Consider the following 24,024-nt stretch of genomic DNA (forward strand, 5'->3'; position numbering starts at 1 on the left):
GGAAGAGTAAATTACAGAAGCTCTTGCTACAGTTCCTGTGTTTTCCTGTGCCAGTATTTTCAAACTCCCCCAACCACTTGGCTTGATGCTTGAACCCCCACACTTCCATTCACACCCACTGCTCTCCATGAGTTCAACATTTCTCGCATAAGAAAAGCTGAGGTAAGCTAGTAAGCCAGTCACTTCATTTGGGGACCATCCCCACATTATATTTTACTCCCAGCTCTTCCTCATTGTTCAATATCCTCACTTCTACTTTCCTTCATTATTCGCTCTCACCTCCTGTTGCATTCATTTTAATTTCATTTTCCTGTCTCTCAGTTGTTACTGATTCTCCCTTATTTCCTGCCCTTCTTGTACCCCAAAACACAGCTTCATTTATGTCACTCCTTTCAAACATCCTTACTCACTCCTACCACCCTGTTGCAGCAGCCATTAACTAGTCAGAACTGGAACTGTCACCTCCCTGCTAAATTTTCCTCCCTTGTTTGAGAGGTGCAAATTCCAAGCAGATTTTGCAAGCTTTAGCACAAATTCCTGTTTGGAGCTCCAGTACTTCTCAGCTGTTTGGTGTTTTGAAGCCTTTTCTCAGATCAGCAATTAAGTGATCCTGGTGATCAGGTGATCCAGGAAATTCTGTCATCCCTTCAGCTGGGAGGCCACAGATACATCTCTACAACACACACGGGACACACCTGGCTGCATCTGTTCCACCTGTGCTGCAGGTCTCTGTGCCCGGGAGCTGAATTAATGGAAATGGGAGAAATGCAAAATCTCTTGTATGAGCACAAGCTGGAATGAATGCATTCCCCTTCCCCAAACAGCTCTCTACAGGTGGACACGTGTGACATTCCATTTGTGTCCATGCTGGTATATCTCTTACAGGTACAGTGTCACTGAAACATTTGCTACTTTGGAAGGGTGAACAATTGGCAGAGAAATAAATCAAGAGAAACAAATATGTATGCTGCAGAAGGGCCTTGATTCCCACCGCAGATTCCTGGGATTCCCACTCTTTGTCCAACTATCTTTGACTCCCTCTGCTGGCTGAGAACACGGGTTACAGCGAGGGAGAAGAGCAGAAACCACCATGCCCTAGGGACAATCCCTGGCAGGATGCTGAAGCATTTGCAATCAACCTCTGTGTCCCTTGATCTGTGGGGTTAAACAGGCCTTTTCCCCATCCCCAGCACTTCCTGCTGAACCCTTTTTGATGCAGCAAACCTGGGAGTGACCATCTTTTATATTACAAATTCCATGCAGACAGGCCAGGAATCACCATCACCTTGTCTCCTGTGGGATAATACAGTTTTCTGTCCTGTCATAAAACCAAACCAAAGCCAAACTACCCCAAAATTCTCCTTTTATTGACACTTAGTTCTTAAATTCAGGATACAGACAGGATGTCTCTCGGGCCCTGCTTCCATCCAGCTGCCCTGCTTTGAGGCTGCCCTAGCTCGGCTCAGTGATCCCGCACCAGCTCGGTCTGGCAGGGAGAGGCCCTGCTATGCATATATTTATATATTTATATATTTATATATTTATATATTTATATATTTATATATTTATATATTTATATATAGAACGTATATTTTATATATATGTTTATATATGTGTGTGAGTACATATATGTATATATATAAATAAAATGTGTCTTATATATGTGTTTATATTATATATAAATAGTATGTAATCTACAGATCATATAGGTAAATATATTTGCTGTTATATAATTACATATATTATATAGCAAAATTATCTATTATATACACATAACATACATATATCCATGCATAAGTGTATTTAAATGTGTATGTATCCATATATATACATACACGCAAATACATACATAATAAAAATACATTTTATCTGCAATATAGTCCATAAATATAAAACGTATTTTATAAGTAAAATGTATTTACGTGCTTTATAAAATGTTTTATATATGTATGTATGCAGATATATGTATATATGTATATATATGTATGTGTGTATATGTATATATATGCATACATATACATACACATATAAGTATATATATAAATGTGTGTATATATATATATACACACACACACACACATTTATAGATATACATATACACGTATGTATGTATGTATATAGATACAAAACTCTGCCGTGACGGCTCACGGCTGGAGGCAGTGTCCTGCCGCTGTCACAGAGGTTGAGGTGGAACAGAAGGACAGCTGTCCCTTCGGGAGGTTCCCCGGGCCTCCCTCTCGCTGCACGGAGCAGATGCCAGAGATGGAGCGGTCCCTATTTTGCGCCCCAGGCCGAACCGCAGCGCCTCTGCCCAGCCGTGGGCCCCGGCCCCGCCCCGGGGCCATGGCACAGGCGCGGCGACGCGTCACTTCCGGGCGGCCGGGGCCGTTCCGGGGCGGCGGGGCCCGGGCGCGGCTGCTCCGGTAACTGGCGGGTTGTGGGCCTGGGAGCTCCGGTACGGGCGGGCTGCGGGACCTGGGAGCTCCGGTACGGGCAGGCTATGGGCCCGGGGGCTATGGGGCCCAGGAGCTCCCGTGCGGGCGGGCTGTGTGACCCTGGAGCTCCGGTACGGGCGGGCTGTGAGCCCGGGGCTGAGGGGCTGAGCGGGGTCTGGCCGTCCCTGTCAGCCTCTTCGCCCCTGTTCCTGGGCGGCCGCTCGGGGTTCGGTGCTGCTCAGCCCAGGCTGTACCCGGGTGAAACGCGGTCCGTCCCGAGCAGCTGGGGAAGGTGAGGTGGGAGCCAAGCATTGAGAGGTGTGTCAGTGCAGGAGGAAGGTGGGTATGGGTGACAGTGTCCCTGTGGCAGGCAGTTCCGTGTGATAGCCCGGAGCCATGTGATGTGCTGTGGGTGACTCTGAATGCGAACAGCTCAGCAAAATAAAGCCGTGTTTCCCTGCCAGTCCCAGGTCCAGTAACAGGAATTATGGTAGGCTTGTGATTTTGTAATTTTTACTCATATCTATTCACTTGTGACTGGATTTAGAATATCAGCTCTCAGGTCAGACATATTGGCATCACACTGTTAAAACTTCATTAAGCCAGCCTCAGTACCCATGCAGTTCTGACATAAGAGTCTGCAATTTTCTTACCTGCTCATCCAGTCTGTGCACTGCAGCCATTTCTTATATGTCCGAGTGCTGCTTCTCCCGAATTGCTCAAAATATTCCCCGTGACAGAGGTGTTGGTAAGTGCATATGTTTGCCAGAGAAGTTAAGGAAAACCCCTGGCTGTCAGGGTTTAGATGGGGGAGCTTTTCAGAAGAGGATGTAATTCAATCAAATGTGAGAATCATGACAAACTGGGACGTTTGTTTTGCTTTAGTTTCCAACTGGACATAGGGAATAATGTTAAGACAAATTAAATTCTGTGTTTTTCAAGGAAGCAGTGTAATTCTGTATTTTAACTTTATTTGGTTAGGTTTCATCCAAGGCAGCATTCTACCTGCTAGGTAGGATAAAGAGATTAGAGTAACTTGCACTTTCTAATCCTGGGAGGAGAATTAAAATTAATAGTGTGCCTTGACTGTAGCTCTGGTTGTTGGAAGACGGATGCAGATGATAAATATGTAAACAGTCCATATGGTTGCAAGTCTGTAGGTTTGTTTGTCATGTGCAGCACTTGTTTTTTGACAGATTCCTGCTGCATTATGTCAGGAGAGAGCGACTGCACCAGGACAAGTCCTTCAGCAGGGTTTCCAGCAGACAAGGAGCTCCTGCCAGACTGGCCAAAGTATGTCTGTACCCTGTCTCCCGATCTTGTCACCAAAGCCCGGGAGGAGCTCCAGGAGAAGCCTGAGTGGAGGCTGCGTGATGTGCAGGCACTCCGAGATATGGTGTGCAAGGACTACCCTTCCCTGGGCACATGCCTGGACGATGCTTTTTTGCTAAGGTTCCTCCGAGCCAGGAAGTTCGATTACGATCGAGCGCTTCAGCTCCTGGTGAACTACCACACCTGCAGGAGGACCTGGCCAGAGGTGTTCAGTAACCTGAAGCCATCTGCAATAAAGCCTGTGCTGGAGTCAGGCTTTGTCACTGTGCTGCCTCACCAGGACCCACAGGGACGCCATGTCGTCTGCATCCGCCCAGGTACTCAGTCCTGAGTGTCTCTGTCCCTGTCCTTGAGGTGTGTCTGGGCCAAAACCCTGTTGCCTGCTCTCCTGTGAACAGTGCTGACTTGCACAGAGTATGTGGGCACTCTCAAATTTGAAAAGCTGACTGGGGAAGGGACATGCTGGTCCTTAGCCAGCATTCCAGTTACTTTTCCTGTGTCAGCAATAACTGTGGTCGCGCCAAAATGAAAATGCAGAGGTGGGTCGATGAAATATTAGGCAATTCAAGAAAAATTAATATGCAGTAACTCAGATTGAATCAGGGCTGCCAGCCTACCCTTGGAAGCTCATAATTTGTTTTTACAATAAGCAGAGAGAGAAGCCTATAGCTCTGACTCCTGTGTAAATAATCAGAGTCTTTCATGTGCTTTTGGTGCTGCCAGGCTTGATGTAAATTTCTCTTCATTCATTCTACTCTTTTCCGTTTACCTGCCTTCTTTCTGAGCTGAAACTGCTATTAATGAGCTGTGCTGGGTGGAGAATGGGGTTCTTAAAACATTTGCCTTTGCTCCCTGAAGTTAATATGAGTTGCCATTTACCTCTTGATTAAGAAAGACTGCTCTGAACTAGAACTGTGGCTATACAGACTAACTTTTGAGTCCAGGAGAACATAAAATCAGGTTTTTTGGAATGTGTATTGTTAGCTTATCTTCACTCTCCAACTTACCATCCCTGTCTTGTAACCTCAGACAGGTGGACACCCAGTAATTATCCGATTACTGAGAACATTCGTGCCATATACTTAACCTTAGAAAAACTCATTCAGTCCGAAGAGACCCAGGTGAATGGAATTGTAATCCTGGCAGACTACAAAGGAGTCAGCTTATCTAAGGCGTCTCATTTTGGTCCTTTTGTAGCCAAGAAAGTGATTGGAATTCTTCAGGTAAGACCTGAACTGGTGGGGAAAATAAGCTTGTGCATTGTAAATTATTGCTTCTGTATGAAGAGTTCTTGACAATGTCACCACAACCTTCATCATTTTGGCTTTCACTAGCAGAGTTAAACATGTCTCTGCCCAACCAGTTTCTCACACCCTTACGGCCAACTTACCTCACTTGCCCCGTTTTTGACTTTTGCATCCCTAAAACTAAATTTGCATTAGAAATGCAGACTTTGAGTTGGAACAGACAAAAGCTGTTCTGCTAGGTAGTGGTAAGGAAGAAAGAGAGCAGAGAATTACAGTTAGAGAGGAGACAGTGAGGAAATGGTCTAATATTTAAATGGTTCCCGTCAGCCAAGATGGAGCCATGAGACAAGTACAGGTTCCAGCTCAAGTGCTGCTGCAAAAATTTTAAAAGGACTTTTGAATGGGTGTGATTTGAGGAGGATTTCCATCCATGCTCTGAAGGCAGAGGCTTCTTTAGCATGGGGGCAGCAAAAGAGACAGTTCTGAAAACATCTCTGCCTGGATGTGTGGAAGGAAAGTGTTGGAGAGCAAGTTAGAGCAAGGGTGTAAACACAGTGAAGCTGGACAAAATGGGAAGGGGAAAGGACCCAGGAGTAGCCTGGCCAAAGTGGCAGGAAAGTCTGATGATTTCACTGGATACAGTCTGGAGGAGTGAGATGAGAAAACTTCTCTTGAATAGGTACATTCCATCATTACTTTTGTTCTGGCCTGAGCTGGGTAGGTCCTTTATTGTATCCATGGGGGGATCAGGAAGGATAGGGTGAATCAGGGGAGTGTATGGAGATGAGACTAGTGAGTTAAGGAAGGCCTTTTTAAGAACTCACTCCTTTACATTATGATCTAAATGTGTCATTTAACTGTAAGCCCATATTTAATTTGTACAGTTAAAGCCAAGGGTGTCCTGCTATTCCTACTGGAAGATATTCGCAAAACAATAGCTGAACTTGGGGCAGGACATAAAAGTATGGTGGAATATAAATGTGTTGCATCAACCTTGCTGAGCTGCAGCTCCTGTAAAGATGAGGTAATTCACTGACGTTCCTATGGAGAAAAATACTCCAGCAGTGCCTGCTGTATGCTTTTCGTTCCAAGCACTGACTGATTTGTATATGTAGAGCTGGTTAGAGGGGAAGGAAACTTCACTGAGTCCTTAATTGCTGATCATGAGCTTTTGCCTATGAAAAGTATTTCTGCAAATAAATTTCTGCAGCAAAAATCCCATAATAAGCTGTTGTTTTAAACGGTCCTGTATGGGAAAGAGTGTGTCCTAATGATACTAGAGTCCTTCTTCAGATAAAAATACATTTGAGAGAATCTTGGGCACCAAATCTGAACACACTGTTAGAAGCAGCCTGCTCTGGCACTGAGTGTGGTGCACTCATCAGGAGCTGCAGACATCACTTTGTGGCTGCATCCTTATTAAGGCTGGGAATACTCAAAGGACAGGGGTTATCTAAGTGTTTTTGTCAAGGGAGATAAACATCAACATTAGAAATGAGGATTTACTGACAGCAGTATATTTTTTGATGGAGGGTTTTCTTGTCCCTTGACTTTGCTTTTATGCTCACAGATTTCATCCTAGGACTGCTCTCTGTAACAAGTTGAATTTCTATTGTTGTATTGGTTTACATTGGTACCTCACAATAAAGTTGGGGAGCCAGTGGGTTGTGCTGGCAGTCAGTCTCAGGAAATTTTAGAAAGAGAAAAATGGCAAATGTTTTTTAAACTGGATGATAAAAATCTTCTTTACCCTTCAGGATGGATTCCCCATTCGAATAAAGGCCGTTAACATAATAAATGAGCCTCGTATATTCAAAGGCATTTTTGCAATTATCAAGCCTTTTCTGAAGGAAAAGATTGCAAACAGGGTAAGGATTTGTGGGATTTTAACATTAATATTAATGTTTGTAAGTTTCTTGCTTGGCCACTCTTAAATTAAAAAAAAAGAAAAATTATAATACTTGACAGCTAGAAAAATGTTAGTGCCATTTTACTTTATGCTTTAATTTTTAAAAATATGCCTGTTGGGAAAATTCTCTGTGAGACAGAAACTTTGAGGAACTCAATACTGGAATAATACTAGTATGGAACTTTAGTACTTATTCTCCATATCCAGGACTTTATCCCTGTGATTATTTGGGAGAGTAGCACTTTGTTCATGAGGTGGTGTCACAGGAAAACTCTGTTGTCCCTTCCTTGCTCTTTCCCCTTATGTGTGGCACTAGTGTCCTCTGTACAGAACTGTGGTTGCCAAGGATAACTTCTTTGTCCACAAGGATAAATCCCATCAATCCCATGAGCAAACCTGGGGATGAACTGAATCTGGAAGCTCAGCCAGGCACATGTCAAATCTCTCTTGGTGGGATTTAATCTGCAGGAGGTGTGGATTGTCTCAAGACTTCTCTCACTGTGTCTGACTGCACCTCCCCACTGTTCCGTTCCGCCACTTGCCCATGAGCACATCACTTCTTAAAGTTGTTCTTTAGCTCAAAATAAGCTTGTTAGCTGACTGTTCTAGCAGTCTGCTGTAAAGTGTTTGATGTGCACTTTTAAAGCTCTTTTTCTTTCTTCAGTTTTTTCTTCATGGCTGCGATCTGAATTCCCTTCACCAAAATATTCCTCCAGTGATCCTTCCTGAAGAATATGGTGGTACTGCAGGCAAGCTGGACATCTCTGCCTGGAATGAGCTGCTGCTGGCCTCTGAAGAGGACTTCCTGCATGATTTCTCAGAGCTGGTTCTGCCCTGTGACAGCTCTCCCCACAACCTGCTAGTGAGTGGGGATGCTGATGAAAAGCAGTGTGATGATTCCCTGCGAGGGATGAAACCTCAGCTCTATTACTGTTACTAACAAACCACTGGAGGGAAGTTTTCCATCACAGTTAAGATCTGCTGTGCTAGGTGATGTTGGAAACTCTGCCTTACTCCTAAACCTGCAGTTTAGGGACAGACTGCTGAGGCACTTTACACTGTAGAACCAAAGGAAGCTGGAGAGGGCACAACGGGGGCAGGGCAGAGTTTGGGAAGGGTAAAGGAAAGAGCACAAGTTGTATAGAAGACTTGAGGCTCATCCATCTCTGTGTGAATGGTGCAAACTGGCCTATTCTTTCTAATGATAAAGGGAAAAATTATTGCAGATAGATAAGCTTGACAATTTCTTGTCCCCACCCCACACAGGTGAAAAGTGAGGATAATTTATGAGCTTTGTGATTATCTGGTCCCTTCCCCTTCTGCAAACACCAATAATCCAAGACAAGAAAATGGCTCTTGAACCCTGCAAAATACAATTCTGTAGTGAAGATTGCTTATAACCATAAAAGTCTAACTTGGCCTATCGTCTGTCACATGGTTCAGATTGTGAGTTGGTGTTCTGAAATATCTCAGTGAATATTTGTTTCAAATTAATACAGAACAAAATTTACTCATGAATACCTGTATGGAGATAATCTCTTAAACTTTCTCACAGTTGTAAAGACTGTGACTGATGGATTAACTACCATAACATCTATACCAAGGTTTATACAGCAGATGCAATCTTCATTTTCAGAAAACAGCAAGTTTTTCAGATAATTTACTAATCAATTATTTTAATTGGACAACAGCTTCAAATAAGGAAGTTCAGGACCAAATAAAAGAAAGCTGTGTCAGCCACCTTCCCCCATTGACAGTTCTTTTCTGGTTGAGATAAGGAATTGGGTAAGTACCTCATACCTAGGATGTGTGAGGTTTTGTAGCAGTTGGCATGTGATGTATAGAAGGCAATACTTCATGAAAGACAGCAAGGTGCTGCTTTAGCTTGTTACTTTGGGCTGAATTTGAGTTCACAGTCCTTGAAACCAAATGCAGACAGGCTTTTTAAAAGCACATTCTTAGATTTCCTGATATTGTAGCATTTTGTTCACTGTGCTTGTCAGCTCTTCCGTGAAATGTTACAACTTGGTTTTTAACTTTGTTGACCTCTTTCGGCTTTGGTTGTCATGTTTCTGTATGAAGTTAGACTTTAATCATCTATGTGATATTTATCCATAACTTGTATGCCTGTGCTTCTAGGTCTTTGTTTAGAGACAGAACTAACGTTGATGTCAAACCAGGGTAAGATACCTGTGTCTGAATAAGCTGTTCCCACTCCCCAAGTTCATTTTGTTTAATGATTTTGAATTGGAACTTAACTCTCAGCACACTCTTTGCACACATTTTTCTGCACTATAATGGTGTGGAGATGGGAAACCTCACTAGGACGAGGAAAGCACAGTCTGTTAATTCAAGGTGAAACAATTCACTGTTTGGTGGAAAATAACATCCCTCCTAATTGGGAACTTATCACTAGAGCACTTTCTCTGGATGAGATCTTGATTTAGTGCCAAATGTGATTATAGGCACCAGTTACATTTCTGTAAATATGAAACTAAATTATCTTGAGGATCTCAGACATTCATTTTTCAAAGTGCCAAACTCTGTTTTGAATGTCTCTCTTCTTCTCAGCCCCCTTGCAGCATGACTGCACTGCCAAAAGGAGACTCCTCTACAACTGTAACATCTTCCTGACCTGGCAGCGGGCCTCATTCTGGAACTAAGGGGTGGCAAGTGCCATACCTGTCATCCCAACTATAAACAGAGACTGGGTTCTGAAAAGGGGTAAAACCACGAAGCTTTTTTTCTTTTATGGGTGGCAGTTCAGAATCTGTAGGAGCAGAAAACTCATCACATGAACAATTCTAGATTAAAGGTGGGAAGAGATTAATTTTCCTCAGTGGGAGCATCTCATTTTTCTTACCTTTACTTGTAACTCCTTTTTCATAACTAATACCTTTAATGCAGGGAAAAAACAAACTACCATTTTCATCTACTTAAAACAAGGTAAAAGAGTACTGTTAGGCAGCTCCTCCTTTGTGTCCAGAATATGCTCTGTGTTTTGCAGAAATTAATTCAGTTTTTTGACACCTAGTAGCACACAGCACCAGGACTTGAACAGGTAAGTGGCTGCCCACACTGCTGAACTGCTGAAAGAGAGAGTGGTGACTTTGTTGTTTTAGTGCCTCTTAATTCGTCACAATGTACAACTGAAGAAAACAGAATGGACCATTTTACCTAGAGTCAAAGGCCTGACTGATTGTCTCTCCTTAACTGTGTTGCAGGGTTAGAAGTAGGGGTGTATTGACTGTAGGAACAGCTACTTTAATCCCCTTATGTAACTACTAGAGAGAGAGGTTGGATATTCAAAATTCAACTTAGTGTCCTTCAAAAAGAAATAAATGTAGTGGTGTTCAGCAGAAGGCTGAGGAACCTCTGCAAAACTCACCTTTTTTCAGGCTTTTATATTTTCTTGCATGCCTTTAATAGTAGGCAGACAAGATCCACCTCACTCTCTTCTTTCCTCTGTTCACTGAGAATAAAGAATATGATTTAGACATAATAAATGAGACTATATGGTTTGGCTGGGGTAGAATTTTCTTCACGGGAGTCTGTGTGGCACTGTGAGCGAGCAGCTGGCTGGGGTTAAACCACAATTGCCAATACTGAAAAGTGCCAGTCTTGTGCCTCCAGAACTTCTTTTTCTTAAAGCTGGCTCTTGGGCAGTGAATGTCAGGATGCTGAAATAAGCCAGGCTTTATCAGGCACCTGTTATCTCTGATTCACTGTTCCTTGGCTTCAGAGCTCAGCCAGGAGTTGCAGCTTCACTGAGCTGTGTCTCTACCCCTGAAGTCTCTCTGACCAGTGCTTGTCTTAGAGAAAGCACAGCTCTGGCTTATGTGTGCCTGGCTATAGAGCTGAGAATCTTTGAGCTTTAGCACTTAGCAGCATAGAAATCAGTTTGTTCCCAGAATTTCTTGTGACGGCATTTGGAAAATAAACATTTGTGTCAAGTGTAGCATCTCCTTACCTGCAAGTTAAGAGAATAGCTAGGAAAAGCTTCCAGGAAGGGGTGGTTTGTTTTTTTTACAGCACAACAACTACTTTTTTTCTTCTTTCCACTTGAAATAACTTCGTTTTCCATGGTTATATGCCTTTCCCAGTATATAAGCCATCCCTGCCAAATCCAACACATAAGGAAGGATACTTGAACTGTATTGGCATTAGGTGGCACAAAAGGTAGCTGCAAACTGTATATAAAAGTACTTGAATTTATACTCTTGCAAATGGGTGTTACGAGCCCTGAGGTATTTTCAGGAGCTGTCTGAATGACCATTTTCGTTAAACCTCATTTTGGCATGAGTTAATCGTGTTATTCAAATATTAATTTTGCCTTTTGTTATGTAGTTCTAGAGGTGTTGGGTGGTTAAGTGTACATCTTATTTTGATAAAATTTATTTTTATATTGCATTTTATAAAAAAAAGTTGTTAAAAACGTGTAAGTTTATGATGCATGACTGGGTGATTTAACACATTGTAATAGCTGCTTATTTGGTATTTTCAATACATTTGTCTTGTGTCATGTTCAGGAATTTTACTATAAACATCAGTAACACACAAATTCCACATTTACACACAGTTGCTACTACACATAATCACCACAGCATTGCATTAGCAAAAGGTGTTGCATTCTGCTGGAGAACAGAAGTTGATTTTAACTGAGCAACTTCAAGGAACAGGATTTGACATTCACAGACTCACGGGGAAGATATTGTTTGTTTCAAAAGAAACATGTCACTTGGTATTTACTGCATAGAGAAAACACCCAGTCACATCCACCTGTGCACTGCAGCAGCTGATCACTGCATGTGGTATTTTCCACTGGAGAAGTAACTGCTGGTTCTTAATACTTCAACAGAGCTGGGCCACTTTCAGTAGTTAGTCTCCTTTATTCAAATGAGTTTACAGTGCAAATGCCTTAGAGCCAATAATAATAATAATAATTCCATATATATTACTTTTATTAAGTGTATTGGACAACTGAAATCAATCAATCAATAAGCTCTATTTTTCCAAAATAATCATAAAGTTGATTAAGCTACTCATACACTTACCACTCTATTTGGCAAACATCCTAAAAAAGAAGTTACCATAGAAATGGCCTCTTAAAAAGGGCAAGTTTGTCTTAAAAAGAATTAAGAGTTAACCAGTTTTTCAACTTTGGAGTTTTATTCTTTTGGTGAGGAATAAGGGTGCTTTTTGCCACGACACAAAGTGAAGTGATTGAATTAAACTTTTCCTGTAAATAAACTTTAGCAGTGGAATGTAGAAATCAAGCAGCATGGCTTACACTTCCAGAAACTGAAGCATGAGCATAGTAGTGCATTATGCTGATTATATTTGTTCTTTAAAATATATTACTTCATATTTAACTAAATGTTAACTTCTATTCAGTAGAAGGTTGTGGCTTTTGGACAGAATAGGTAATTTCTTTTGTGCTTTTGACAGCACAGCTGTAGTGAATTTTAAAAATGCAGTAACAAGATAACCCTGGTAAAGGTTAAAATACAAAGATAACTGGTAATTTTGATGCTGCATCAAGCATTATGCAATATATAACTCTATCCAACTGCATTTTAATACCAACATAAGAAACAATAACTGAAGCAATAAAGGAACATTTTGGCTTTCAGCAAAGAGTTCCTCACTTTTGTAAGCTCTGACAGGTGCAGGAATTTAACTGAAGTCTCTATTAGTAAGGACAAGAGGTGCCACTAAGGTCCAAAGATAGAGGAGCAGACAAACCCAGCTAGAGGTTATCTTCACCCACACGGCTGGCCACTTGCTTGTCATGGTTTTGAAATCAGCATCAGGGCTAAAAAGTAAAGAAGTCCATTAGCAGACACAGACAGCACCTCCCACTGTTCCTTGGTACCTCTCATGAATCTGAAGTGAGGACAATCCTTTGAGACACCCTAATGCAAGATCCTTTGTGAGAGCACAGTAAGACAACTAAATCAGGAGCCTGTGGCTCCTTCACAGGCTGCTGTTCTTAGAACCCAGTTTTCATGCCTGCTTGCACATGCTGATGTGCTGCTGTTCAAGGAGAATTTGCATGAGCTGTGCAATAGACTCCTGGTGGCTGCTGATCTAAATGTATTTGCTAATTTATAGTGTCCTGGAAGCAGTGGTTCTGAAATTCAGCAGCAGAGGCTATGTCCAAGTGTTTCCAACAGATGTAGGAAATCACATATCTGATAAGCAGCACATAGGGCTGTCCCTGCACATCTTTCCCAGCATGAAGAGCCACTAACAGCAGCCTGGCTTCTCACAGACTTCACAGGAGGCCACCTGAAAGGAACTCCCATGTGTATCCTTCCTGCTACTCCAGCTGAAGAATGGCAGCCACACTTTCTACCCTTCCAGCTCTGAATTAGTGCCCTGGAACCATAGCTGCTGATTGTGCTGTGCTGCCTTCTCACATCTAAATTCAGTAACACTGAATTGAGAAGGCACAGGGACAGCACCTTCCCTTGGCAGGAGTAACCCACAGGGCAGGAGCCTCCTATCCACATGGAAACACTGACACACAGACCCATCACTTCTCACCTGCTCTTACCTGTACCAGTTTGTGAGTGTCATCATGATGTACAGAGAGGCAAGGAAGAGCATGAAGTGGAAGAAGGTGTAGCTGTACTGAACCCCATCCTTCTCGTTGTCCGTGACACGGCGCATGTCTCCCTCCTCAGCAGCCCCACTGCCTGTCCCCACAGCCTCCTCCAGCATGGCAGTGTCACTGCCAGACAAGGTCAGCTTGTTCACCTGGCTGTTACTTGAAGACCGGATGCTACAGTGTAACCCAAAGAAAAACCTGGTTAAAACTCCTTTTACAATCAGCTATGTTTGCTAATAAAGCAAGCAGTGGACCATAATGAATGTTTGAGACTAGCAAATAATATTCTTTAAAATTCATTTGGAAACATAAGGAAATTACTCCAACTGTTTTCATGCAATTAAAAAGCATTTCTTATCCCAAGATCATAGAAAGATGTGGATTGGAAGGGACCCTAAAGATTATCTTGTTCCAACACATTCCACTAGGCCAAGTTGCTCAGAGCTCCATCCAGCCTGGCCTTGGCCACTTCTAGGGATGAGGCATCCATAACTTCTCTGAACAAACCATTCCAGTGCCTCACTACCCTCCAAGTAAAGAATTTTTTCATATAATCTAATCTAAACTTAGATATATCTTCCAGTTTTAAACTATGCCCATGTAAAAGTCTCTCTCCTGTTCCATGTAGGCTTCCTTTAGACATTGGAAAGCCACAATTAGGTCACCTTTAGAAAGGAAATCCTTCCTTCCTCCAGGCTGAACAAACCCAAAGTTCTCTCAGCCTTTCCTCACAGGAGAGCTGCTCCATCTCTCTAATCATCTTGTAACACATGTTCTGTCATCTGGATTGGGTTTACAAGGCTTATCCTCATGCACAAAGCAAAACACAGGTTTATGAACCATGTGTGGCCTCAGGCCTGAGACAGCAGCTGGATGTGAATAAATGCAGGTACATCTTGCACTAGACCCAGATTCAAACAAAAGAGGCAGACAAATCCCAATTCTTTATCACTGGACAGCAGTGCAGATCCTACCTGGAATACAAGAGGCAAAGGACAAAGATAACCAGTCCAACAACACTCTGGGCATCCCACCACTGCAGGGACTTGGGTGGAGCAGGAGTGGCAGGAGGGACGGTGGCATTGGCTGGAACAGCTGTGGGTGCAGCTATCTGGGTGATGATGTTCAGCAAACTTGGGTTACAGTTTCTTTCTGAAAAGGATTTCAAGGCAGATTAGAGGGATGAGCTTTGCCAGCGTTTAGCTAAGAAAAGATGAAGGTGAGCTGGCGATTTTTCATTACTTCATCTGCTGATCTCTTCGATTCTCCAGAGGCAGAAATTGCCTGCAATATTTCTCCTGCCTGTGAGCTAGACAGGGGTATAATAAATAAATAACAGAATGCCCTTACACTGTTTCTTTTTCCCCCTTTACAAACACCCCAGATTAGTTCTGCAAAGAGGCAATTTGATGGTTTCAGTAAAGTCAGCTTTTCAGCCTCACTGGAACTGATCTGGACAGATCTGCAACACACAGAGGGATCTGTAACAAGCATCAGCAGCTTCTGCCTTCACACCCAAATATGTGACTCAAGACAGTGTGTTGCTTACCAGGCTCATTGGACATGGCTGCCCACGTGAGGTACATGGTGTAGAGAGTGATGACAGAGGACTGGAGGAGGCCAGAGCGAGGCTGATGTTCCTGTTCCAAAGCAGAACAGCAAGCCAAGGTCAAAAGGGCAAGTTTTACCCAGAGTTGGACAGTTTTACCCCACTGCCACAGATGAAACAATTAGTAGCATGAAAACCATTTCTGCAGAAACGCACTGGGCTTTGTTCTGTGTTCAAAAGACTGGAAGAAACTACTCGGAGTTACAAAATCTATGTAATTTATCAAATACAGAAGGAATACGCAAACCAAATGCACTTTTTTGTGCCCAAGACTCAGTTACGGGCTCTTACAGGGATTAATTTCAACCTTTTCAAACAATTTAGTAGATGTCAATCTAGCATGTGATTTGAGCAATACCAGTTCAGAATCGAGTAACATACAACTTTCCTCTTATATTGAACAAGCTTACCCCAAATTTCAAACCCACAGTATTAGGCAAATAAATCTCCAGCTATTTTGCTACTCCCTAACAGATTTCTCTGTTCTGACAGGGCTTCACTACTAAAGCCATGCCAGTAATACTCCACATGAAAAAGAGTCCAAAACTATGTTAGCTCAAAAAAGCCTCTCTCCAGAAAATGTGTCACTATGTAGTGCAGTGGTTTCAGAGCAATATTTTTAAGTTTCTAAGTTTTAAAGTTCTTATGTCTGACTGAACTGATACTACATCCTTCTCACTTCCCTGCTTTGTATGTCAAAGAACAGAAAAAAAAACAAAACGAGAAAGCAGAGAAAAGTAATACCTGAACTTTTGGCAGGATAGAAACAATGGAGACAGCAATGCACAGGATCATGTTAAAGCTTATGAAGAACTTGTTTTCAGTGCAGTCATTAGGCTTCGTGTAGAAAATGTAGAAGAGAACAACAAACACCAGGGACAAGGCATAGAACAAGCTTGTACAGGACAACAGAGCTGGAGGAAAAAAAAGTTTGCATTACACATACAGTCTTAATAGTACATCTAAAGTGACTTAATGTCCAGCTAACACTGCAATAAGACAGTCTCTCTTCCTCACCTGGCAGTCTGGGTCACAAAACCAGACTAGCAGACTGCATTTTGTAAGCTATGGCTTGGGATCAGGAAGCAGCACAGCTCAGAGGAAGGCCAGTGCTGCCATCAGGGGAACAGGACTTGCCTTTCAGCAGCAGTTTAATTAGTTTAACTAGTATCAGGCCACAGTGGCATAATGAGAGTGCTTTTTGCACACTTCTCATGGACATTTATCTGCCCTGGATTGCTGTGCTTGAGGTCATCCATTTTTATTTCCACTCTGTTCACTGTAAGAAGCTACAAAATGCTGTTGCAGCATTCTTAGCTATGAGCTAAGAACCACAACAATTAGCACTTTGTAATTAGTGGCCAGCTGGGGAGCAGGCACCAAGGCATGCTTCATATGGTACTGCAGCCACTGTCACAGACACAACTGAGGTCCTGGGAACACAGCAGGGGAGGTGCAGAGCAAAACTCAGGTTTGAGGAGAACCAGGCTCCAAGCTCTGCACACACCCTGCAAACCAGGCAAGTGTGGTTTATTAGGATTCTCAGATGTGCTACTCAAGTCGAAAATATTTTGCATTTTATTGCACAAGAAAAAGGAAATGCTGCTGCTATTAATTTCAGGTGTTTACAGCAGTGACTCAGGGACACTGTGGAGTTTAATTCCAGGTATGTCTGCAGACCAGTAAATTATATTCTGCAGGGTATTGGCCAATAAATACAAATCCTTTACAGGTTAAGATTCCTACCTGCATACCAGCATTTAGAATTCCCCTCTTCCATTTTCTCAACCCAGCTCTCATTCCAAGAGTGAGCAAAATCTACAAGTAGAACCAACTGGATAAGAATGAAGCAGAAGGCTCCAGAAACACCAATCCAAAACCATGCTAGAAAAGGGTGCAAGAAAAAAAAGGTTAGCTTTCATCATGTGCATGCTACCTCCATTTAAAACCAAATAAAGCTCCTAATTATACTGAAGACAAATAATGAAAAAAAAAATTACACTGTAATTAGAAATGCAGATGCTGTTAATCACTTTGGCCTCAATCTGGCAGGAGCATGGAAGGAGTCCCAGCTATTTAGGGATGCAGGCAACACTGGTCAAGCTGAGCATGGGAATGTTTAGTCCAACACATTTTCAGAATGAAGGCAACATCTAACATGTGGCATCTTTGTGTACATAAGTGCCATCATGCCATATTTCTCTGAGGGTCAACAACCCTTTAAAGTTCCTCTGATGTGGCCAGGCAGTAGAAGTTTCCCATACAGATTTTTCAGAGACTCTAGGGAAGTATTTAGCACTTATCAGTGTCCTGAGTTGCCCCCACCCTACTGTCAGAAGACTCAGCTCAGCAGTGACTATCTCATGAAGTAGAAAATTATTAATAACCAAAATCTATGCAGTTGAAAAGGGATTTCTTATTGCCATAACTTCAGCTGGCCACCAAAATACTGGATGAACCAAGGTACTCCAACAAAGATGGGCAGAAACTCCATCTTCTACGAGAACTTTCACTATTGCCTAGTAAATCTGTGAAAAGTTTGAGCTTCTACAAGTCAGAATTCCATGATGAACATTAACTGTACCTCTTGTGAAAGGTCCTTCTGGTATATAAAATGCTCCAACCATGATAGCCACAATGGCAGCTATTTTGAAGAACCAGAACCTTTAAAAGAAGACAGAATGCATAAACACTGGTCTTACTCTACACACAGACAGTTCACACACAGGAGTCATGTGCTACATGATCTGTAAGCAGCTTGGACCTGTTCCAACCAGGGCTTTGGATCACATGATTCTGCTGACCAGGGAGGCTGAGGATTTCCCAACCCTGGAAGTGTCCAAGGCCAGGCTGGGTGGGGCTCTGAGCAACCTGGCCTAGTGGAAGGCGTCCCTGCCCACAGCAGAGGGTTGAAAGTGGATGATCCTAAGGTCTTTTCCAAGTCAATCCATTCTATAATTTTATGATTCTGTGCTCTCCAAAGGTCCCTTTCAAATTAAATGACTCTATGATTATTCAGTCATCTAGCCCAAAACTAACTCAGTTAAATCAGGGAATTGGAAATCAGAAACCAGTTTCAGCTGGCTGAGTCAGACTGGCCTTGAGAATGACCCAATGAGTGCCAGAGGCAGCACAAGGTTGCAGATATAAACTAGCTGCAATGTGACATCTCTACAGAAACACAGAGCACTGCCCTTTTGGTTACTCCACCTCAGAGTGACACCCTCAACCAGGACACTGAACATCTTACATAAATAAGAAGCTTTTAAGACCAAAGCACTACTCTGTATTGAGTCCAAAAGAAACCTGAGGCTGTCCTTGTATGCATAAAGGAATTTCCACTGTGCTCAGCAGAGAAGCTGAAGGAGGAAAGCAGCTGGAAGGGCAGCCAGCTGGCTCACACATACCCATTGTGGATTGAAGCTCTCGGGTCCTTACTTGTTTTCACCTCTATCATCAGCAGGGAGAGGAGGAAGAAGAACACAGCCATGGCAAAGCTGACACGATAGACAGCTCTGTATCCCACAAACACATCACAGCTGACAAATCCATCCAAGTGAGGGAACTGAGTGTGAAGCCCCTCATCACAAAATCCAGGTATCTGGGTAAAGACACATTTCATTGTGAATTTACATCTGCATTTACAATTACATTTTCTAAGTTCTGTAACAGCCAAAGCTTTCAGTCAACAAACTTCTGAGAGATCAGAGAACAAAAGATCTTGTGCTCAGACCTCATTATCATCTGTCTCTCCCCATGTCAACACTTTTCACTCAGGAAGAAGAAGCTGATAACAACAGACTGTCTCCACGTCTGGTCAGATTTCAGACACTAGGCATGGAACATTCACTGAATTTGTGGTTTCCACTAGAAACCATTCAGTACATGCAGCCTCTTAACTCAGGAACAAGGACACTTGGGTGTTTGTGGCTCACACATAATCCATTCCAAGTAAAGAAAATCAATAGTCACTGGCACAAGTAATGGCATTTAAAACAGTCAGAAAGAGGTTTTTCCCCTCCATACCTTTTTCAGCTGCTCTTCCATGCCTGGTGCCAGCATAATGCAGGCAAGCACAGTACTGAGGAGGAGGATGAAGGCATAGATAAGCCGTGTCACTGTAGAATTCTTGCTGTTGGGGCAACATCGGCACAGTAAACACGAGGCACCGCTGCACAGACAGGGAATCTGAAGGGCAGAGACAAGAATAGTAAGGGCATTCCCCTCGCAGCTGATACCGGCGCATCAGGCGACACCGAGGGGAAAACCCGAACCCCGTTTAGAAACACCGCCCCGCCGGAGCGCACAGATAAACGCTAATCGGTGACACTGTGTTTGCGAACACGCGGAGATAACGGGGTTTATCGGCCTGGCCAGGGCGGGCCCGCTCCGCCAGCCCCCCGCTCCGGCCCTGGCAAAGACAGGGGCGGCTCCAGCCGGGCACCGCTCTGCTCCGAGGGGCTGGAGCCGCCACCGCGCCCGCGGGCACTCAGAGCGGCCCCCCGCCCCTGGCCGGAGCCGGGCCGCCTACAGAGCCACGGCTGCGGGCCGGGCCCGCTCCCCAGACTAGAAGGGGAGGTTCGCGGTGTGAAGGGGCAGGTCTGGACGGGAGCGGAGCCCCGCACTCACCCAGCTGGCCAGCGAGCAGACTCCCAGCGCGGCCCCCATGGCGCCGCCACCGCCCCTCCGCCCGCTTCCGGCTTCCGCCCGCAGCCCGAGGCATCGGGGGGCGGTGCCCGCCCCGGCCCGAGCCGCCGCCCATTGGCTGCTCCCCAGCGCCGACAGGCCGCCCGCCAATGGGAGAGCGCGATGCAGCCTCCCGCCAGGGGAGGAGCGGGAGGGTGGGCAAGGACAGGGACGGGGCGACGTTGTTTATCAACACTTCTTCCGCCTTAGCTGAGGACGCTGACTGGTCGGAAGGGCAGCGAGTGGGCGGCTCCTACAGCGTGGCAGCCAACGAGTGAGGCCGCTGGGCAGCCCGGCAGCCGTTCCGTACCTGCCGCGGCCGCCGGGGGCGCTCTGCGGTGCCTGGGCGCGCAGCCGTTGCCATGGCAGCAGCGGGGGCACCTCAGAGCCTCAGCAGAAAAAAACAAATAAAGAAAAAGTGTTAAAACACCTGGTTTAACTGCACTGAGTCTCTGCTGGCCCAGGAAGCGGGTTCTCTTACAGGAATACTGGAAATCACTCATCCCTTGCTGTTGTGAGAGACCCACAGGTTAATCATGGAGCGGAAATGGTTATCAAGAGCGTGCCATGCCTGATAAACCATGTGCTCCCAGCCTTTCTTCTTGAAAAAGGTATTTAATAAAGGAGAAGGAAGATTTATATCATACTTAAGGAATGTCACATAATCAAAGGTGTTGGCCAAAGTGGAGGGAGCTGATCCAAGTACCACTTAAACTTTCCTAGAAAGCTGCAATAAAACATCTCCCAGTGTACTCCAAGCTCATGTACTGCCCTTCTCAAGGCTTCATCTCATGGTTTTCCTTTGTCATATCCATAACCACAGCCCAGGAGCTCCTGTTCAATCACAAGAAATAACAGGAACACACAAAATCTGACCTTACAGCTCTTCATCCACTTCCACCTGGTTGTGCTGAAACAGGGGATTTAAGGGTTAAATAGAATGAAGAATATAACATATATAGTACCAGTCACTGTGTGCTTATAAGGAAAGGAATGCACGATGTATAACATATAGTATCAGTCACTGTGTGCTTAAATAGAGAAAGGAATGCACGATAAGAGACCCCTGAAGTATAGGAAAGTGTCCAATACTTCACAAAAGTGCAAAGTCTGCGACCAAGAAACTACAAGCGCATGCGTGGAAAGACAAGGTGAAAAGTTCAACTAGTGAGGAAGACTTTTACTTCATCGTTTTCTGCCCACAGACTCATTTGAAGACCACCGACTCAATAAACTACGCAGCCGCAATGAATATGCAGCTAATTTCCATACAAAGCGGGGAAACAGGCGGGGCAGATAATCAATATGTATAGGCGATTTAGAATATGCATGTACTTCCTAGATAAATAGAAGGTTAGAAGCATGTAAGGTACGCAGGATTTGGGAGGATGCTCTCCCCCTGCGTCCAGCGCTGAATAAAATACGTACCTACTCCACAACTTTACGGGTTGTGAAGTCTATTTTCCGCGCTTCAGTGCAAAATTACTGATGCTTAGAGAAATTAATTCCCAGGTATATAATACTACACAAAGTTATTATAATTCTAAAAATTGCCTCCTGCCCCTCTCCATAGGATGTGCTCCAAGCACTGCTGTCCCCACAGAGAAGATTATTATCCAGTGTAACAGGGTGTCCCAGATACTGCCTCAGTAGAAGAAATATTGCTGAAAATGTCAAGCTAAAATATACCCAGTAGTTCTTGCAGAATATAATTCAACTTTATTAAAAAGTCAGCATCCAGTAAAATTCAGTGACTTTCCATCAAAGGCTCTGCTCTGCACTCTATGGGAATTTTGGTGTTATTCTCTGGTAACAATTGGCAAATCCTAACTCTTCAAATTACAAACGCTGGAAAAATTATTAGAAGTGTTCCTGGTGGGGCACAACAGCTTTAGACATGACCTGGAGTTACTCCCAGTTGTCCCAGCCCCAAGGAAAGCAGCAATCAAATACCGATAGAGAACAAAGCGTGGTGGAGCTGTATGAAAAACATTAAACCAGGCTGCAGTGGTTAAGCCTGAAATAAACTGCCAGCAAGAAATACAGATTGAAATGCCAGTCATTATTCTGCAAACCTGCACAGACAAAATCTAGTTTGGTATTTTGCATTTTACAGAAGTGCCGCTTACAGCCAGGAGATACTGAAACTGAAACTTCTCATTAAGGCTTTGGGAACCTGTGTGGAGAAAGCATTCCCAGTTTTTCTGGATTTTCAGAGCTCACACAGGCCCTGTTTCCATTATGATGTGGCTGATTTTAGCAGCTCCCTCTATTCCCATTATGTCTACACCAGCTTGCTTTGGTATGAGCCAGCCCCCCCTTCAGGTGAGGGGGCTGAGCACAATTTCTGCTCCCTGTAAATGTGCATCACCTGGAGGGGTAAAACCTTCACCAGGGTGTCACAAAGGCCTTTTGAGACACTTTAAAGATCTGTGAAGAGCCCCTTCAACTCGTATGAACAGCCCCTTCCTATCATTTCCAGGAGAAAGTGCCCATTTCTAGGAAACTGGACTTCAACTTGGCCCAGAGCCCAGTGTAGGTACCATAGGTCCCCCGTCCTGCCATCTTATGGAACTGCTGCCAGGTGAGTGGTCCCTGCACGTGCTGGATGTTCTCCCAGGTCCTTCCCATCCGCTTCTTCTGGATGGCATCCTGGAGAAAGGGCTGCAGGGAGAGCAGCATGCGCACCACGTCCTGGTGATACCGAAATAATGAGAAAAAGGACTAATGTAGATATAGTAGTAGTAGTAGTAGTCAAGTAGTAGTCAAGGCTTAGAAAACTGCAGTTCTCGGACAGGCCCTGGGAACCAGCCCTGGGAATGAGCTGGAGACTGTGAAACAATAATCAAAGGATTTAGTAGAGCATATAGAACATTTAGAAACTTTCAAGATAAGGCTAAAGTATAATAATAAATAAAGGGTTCTGGTGGTGGGGAAGATACACAAGGGGGATTAAAGGGGGGTAGCTTATAGTTTTGAGTAGACAAGCATGCAGAATTTATAACTTTTAGGAATGATATCTACAAGATTTATGTATCTGTATTGTCTTGAAGAATGTGTACTTCTGCATGTAGACCACTTTGTAAAAAGGTATAAAAACCTGACAAAAAAGGGAACTGCGGGATCCTGATTTTGGACGCTAGTCTGCAGGTTTCCCCGGGCCCTGAATAAAGCACTGCATAAACTAACTCTGTTAGTTTGTGTTCTGTTTGGGGCATCGGGCAACAGTTTTCTGGTGACCCAGATGGGACTCCGGAGGCGGCGGTGTGGTTCGTGGGCTGATCCACTCCACGCCGGCACCAGGTGATTTCTGGGGAGGACATCAACCCGTGCCCGACCCCGCGCCTGCCGGACGACCAGGAGGTAGGCCCGAAGGTGCTTTATTCCTTTTATCGAGGGAAAAGGGGGCCTGCCGATTAAGTCGGAACGGCGTTTCCGCACAGGGGTCACAGATGTCTTTAAGGTTGTGGAAAAACCTAGGCGCTGACCATCAGACGTGGCAGTGATAGCGCAGGTTCAGCACTTGCCACTTGCGGAGACGAGAAAGGCAAGGTCTGTGGAAAGGGTGTGAGTGTTGTGTGTGGTGTGTATTGTAAGTGTAATGATGCCTTTGAAAACATTTAAAACTCTAGCAAGTTCCAGGATGGAAATCCCGGACGATTCACCTTTGGGCTGTTTATTACAACATTGGAATGTGGGGAATTTTGGTCAAGAACTAAGTAAAAAGAAACTGATTGATTTTTGTAATCATGTATGGCCTTTATATGAACCCGATGGTATGCAATGGCCTAGGAACGGTACACTGAATCCTGACATTATTACACCTTTGATGCATTTCCTGCAAAGTAATGAAAAATGGGATGAATTACCGTATCTAAACCTCTTTTATTATTTGAAAGATAAACCGGAGTGGCAAAAGGAGTGTGGGATCATGGTTTTGAAAACATTAAAACTGAGTTGTGAAGGATGTAAGGGATGGCAGAAGGAGAAGGAATGCTTGGTTAAGTTTTCGGAATCTGAAGAGGATGCTTCTTTGCTGATAGCCCCTAGTGCCCCTCCGATGGAAGAACGTGGAGAAAGTATGCTAGAGGTAGAAAAGGAGGATCAAGAAGCAAAAATAGAAACCGCAGATATACCACGAACCCCCTTATGCGAAAGAACTCGGAGAGGGCGGTGGGAGGTAGAAAGGAAGA

At 44.0% G+C, this 24,024-nt stretch overlaps 2 protein-coding genes across 8 annotated transcripts; one reads left to right on the forward strand and one right to left on the reverse strand.

The window, feature by feature from the left end:
- Positions 1-11,365, forward strand: TTPAL (alpha tocopherol transfer protein like). 6 transcript variants are annotated; one of them, XM_056507789.1, is made up of 5 exons: positions 1-162; positions 3,632-4,084; positions 4,797-4,990; positions 6,772-6,882; positions 7,588-11,365. In XM_056507789.1, exons 2-5 carry the CDS (start codon positions 3,646-3,648, stop codon positions 7,861-7,863), a joined length of 1,020 nt encoding a protein of 339 aa, XP_056363764.1. In that variant the 5' UTR covers positions 1-162; positions 3,632-3,645; the 3' UTR covers positions 7,864-11,365. The 6 variants fall into 6 exon arrangements, with proteins under 6 accessions (XP_056363764.1, XP_056363760.1, XP_056363761.1 ...); XM_056507785.1 differs by lacking the exon at positions 1-162 and adding an exon at positions 2,368-2,423; XM_056507786.1 differs by lacking the exon at positions 1-162 and adding an exon at positions 2,374-2,455.
- SERINC3 (serine incorporator 3) lies at positions 9,075-19,882 on the reverse strand. Of its 2 annotated transcripts, none has more exons than XM_056507773.1 (10): positions 19,775-19,882; positions 19,172-19,333; positions 18,553-18,746; positions 17,730-17,809; positions 16,892-17,029; positions 15,890-16,059; positions 15,086-15,176; positions 14,511-14,688; positions 13,483-13,710; positions 9,075-12,738 (listed from the first exon to the last, which is right to left on the reverse strand). In XM_056507773.1, the coding sequence occupies exons 1-10, from the start codon at positions 19,811-19,813 to the stop codon at positions 12,600-12,602; spliced, it is 1,419 nt and encodes a 472-aa protein (XP_056363748.1). In that variant the 5' UTR covers positions 19,814-19,882; the 3' UTR covers positions 9,075-12,599. The 2 variants fall into 2 exon arrangements, with proteins under 2 accessions (XP_056363748.1, XP_056363749.1); XM_056507774.1 differs by having other exon boundaries at positions 12,650-12,738; positions 13,473-13,710.
- Positions 19,883-24,024: the final 4,142 nt, after the last annotated feature.

The sequence above is a fragment of the Oenanthe melanoleuca genome, chromosome 20 (assembly GCF_029582105.1).
Source record: "Oenanthe melanoleuca isolate GR-GAL-2019-014 chromosome 20, OMel1.0, whole genome shotgun sequence".
NCBI lineage: Eukaryota > Metazoa > Chordata > Aves > Passeriformes > Muscicapidae > Oenanthe > Oenanthe melanoleuca.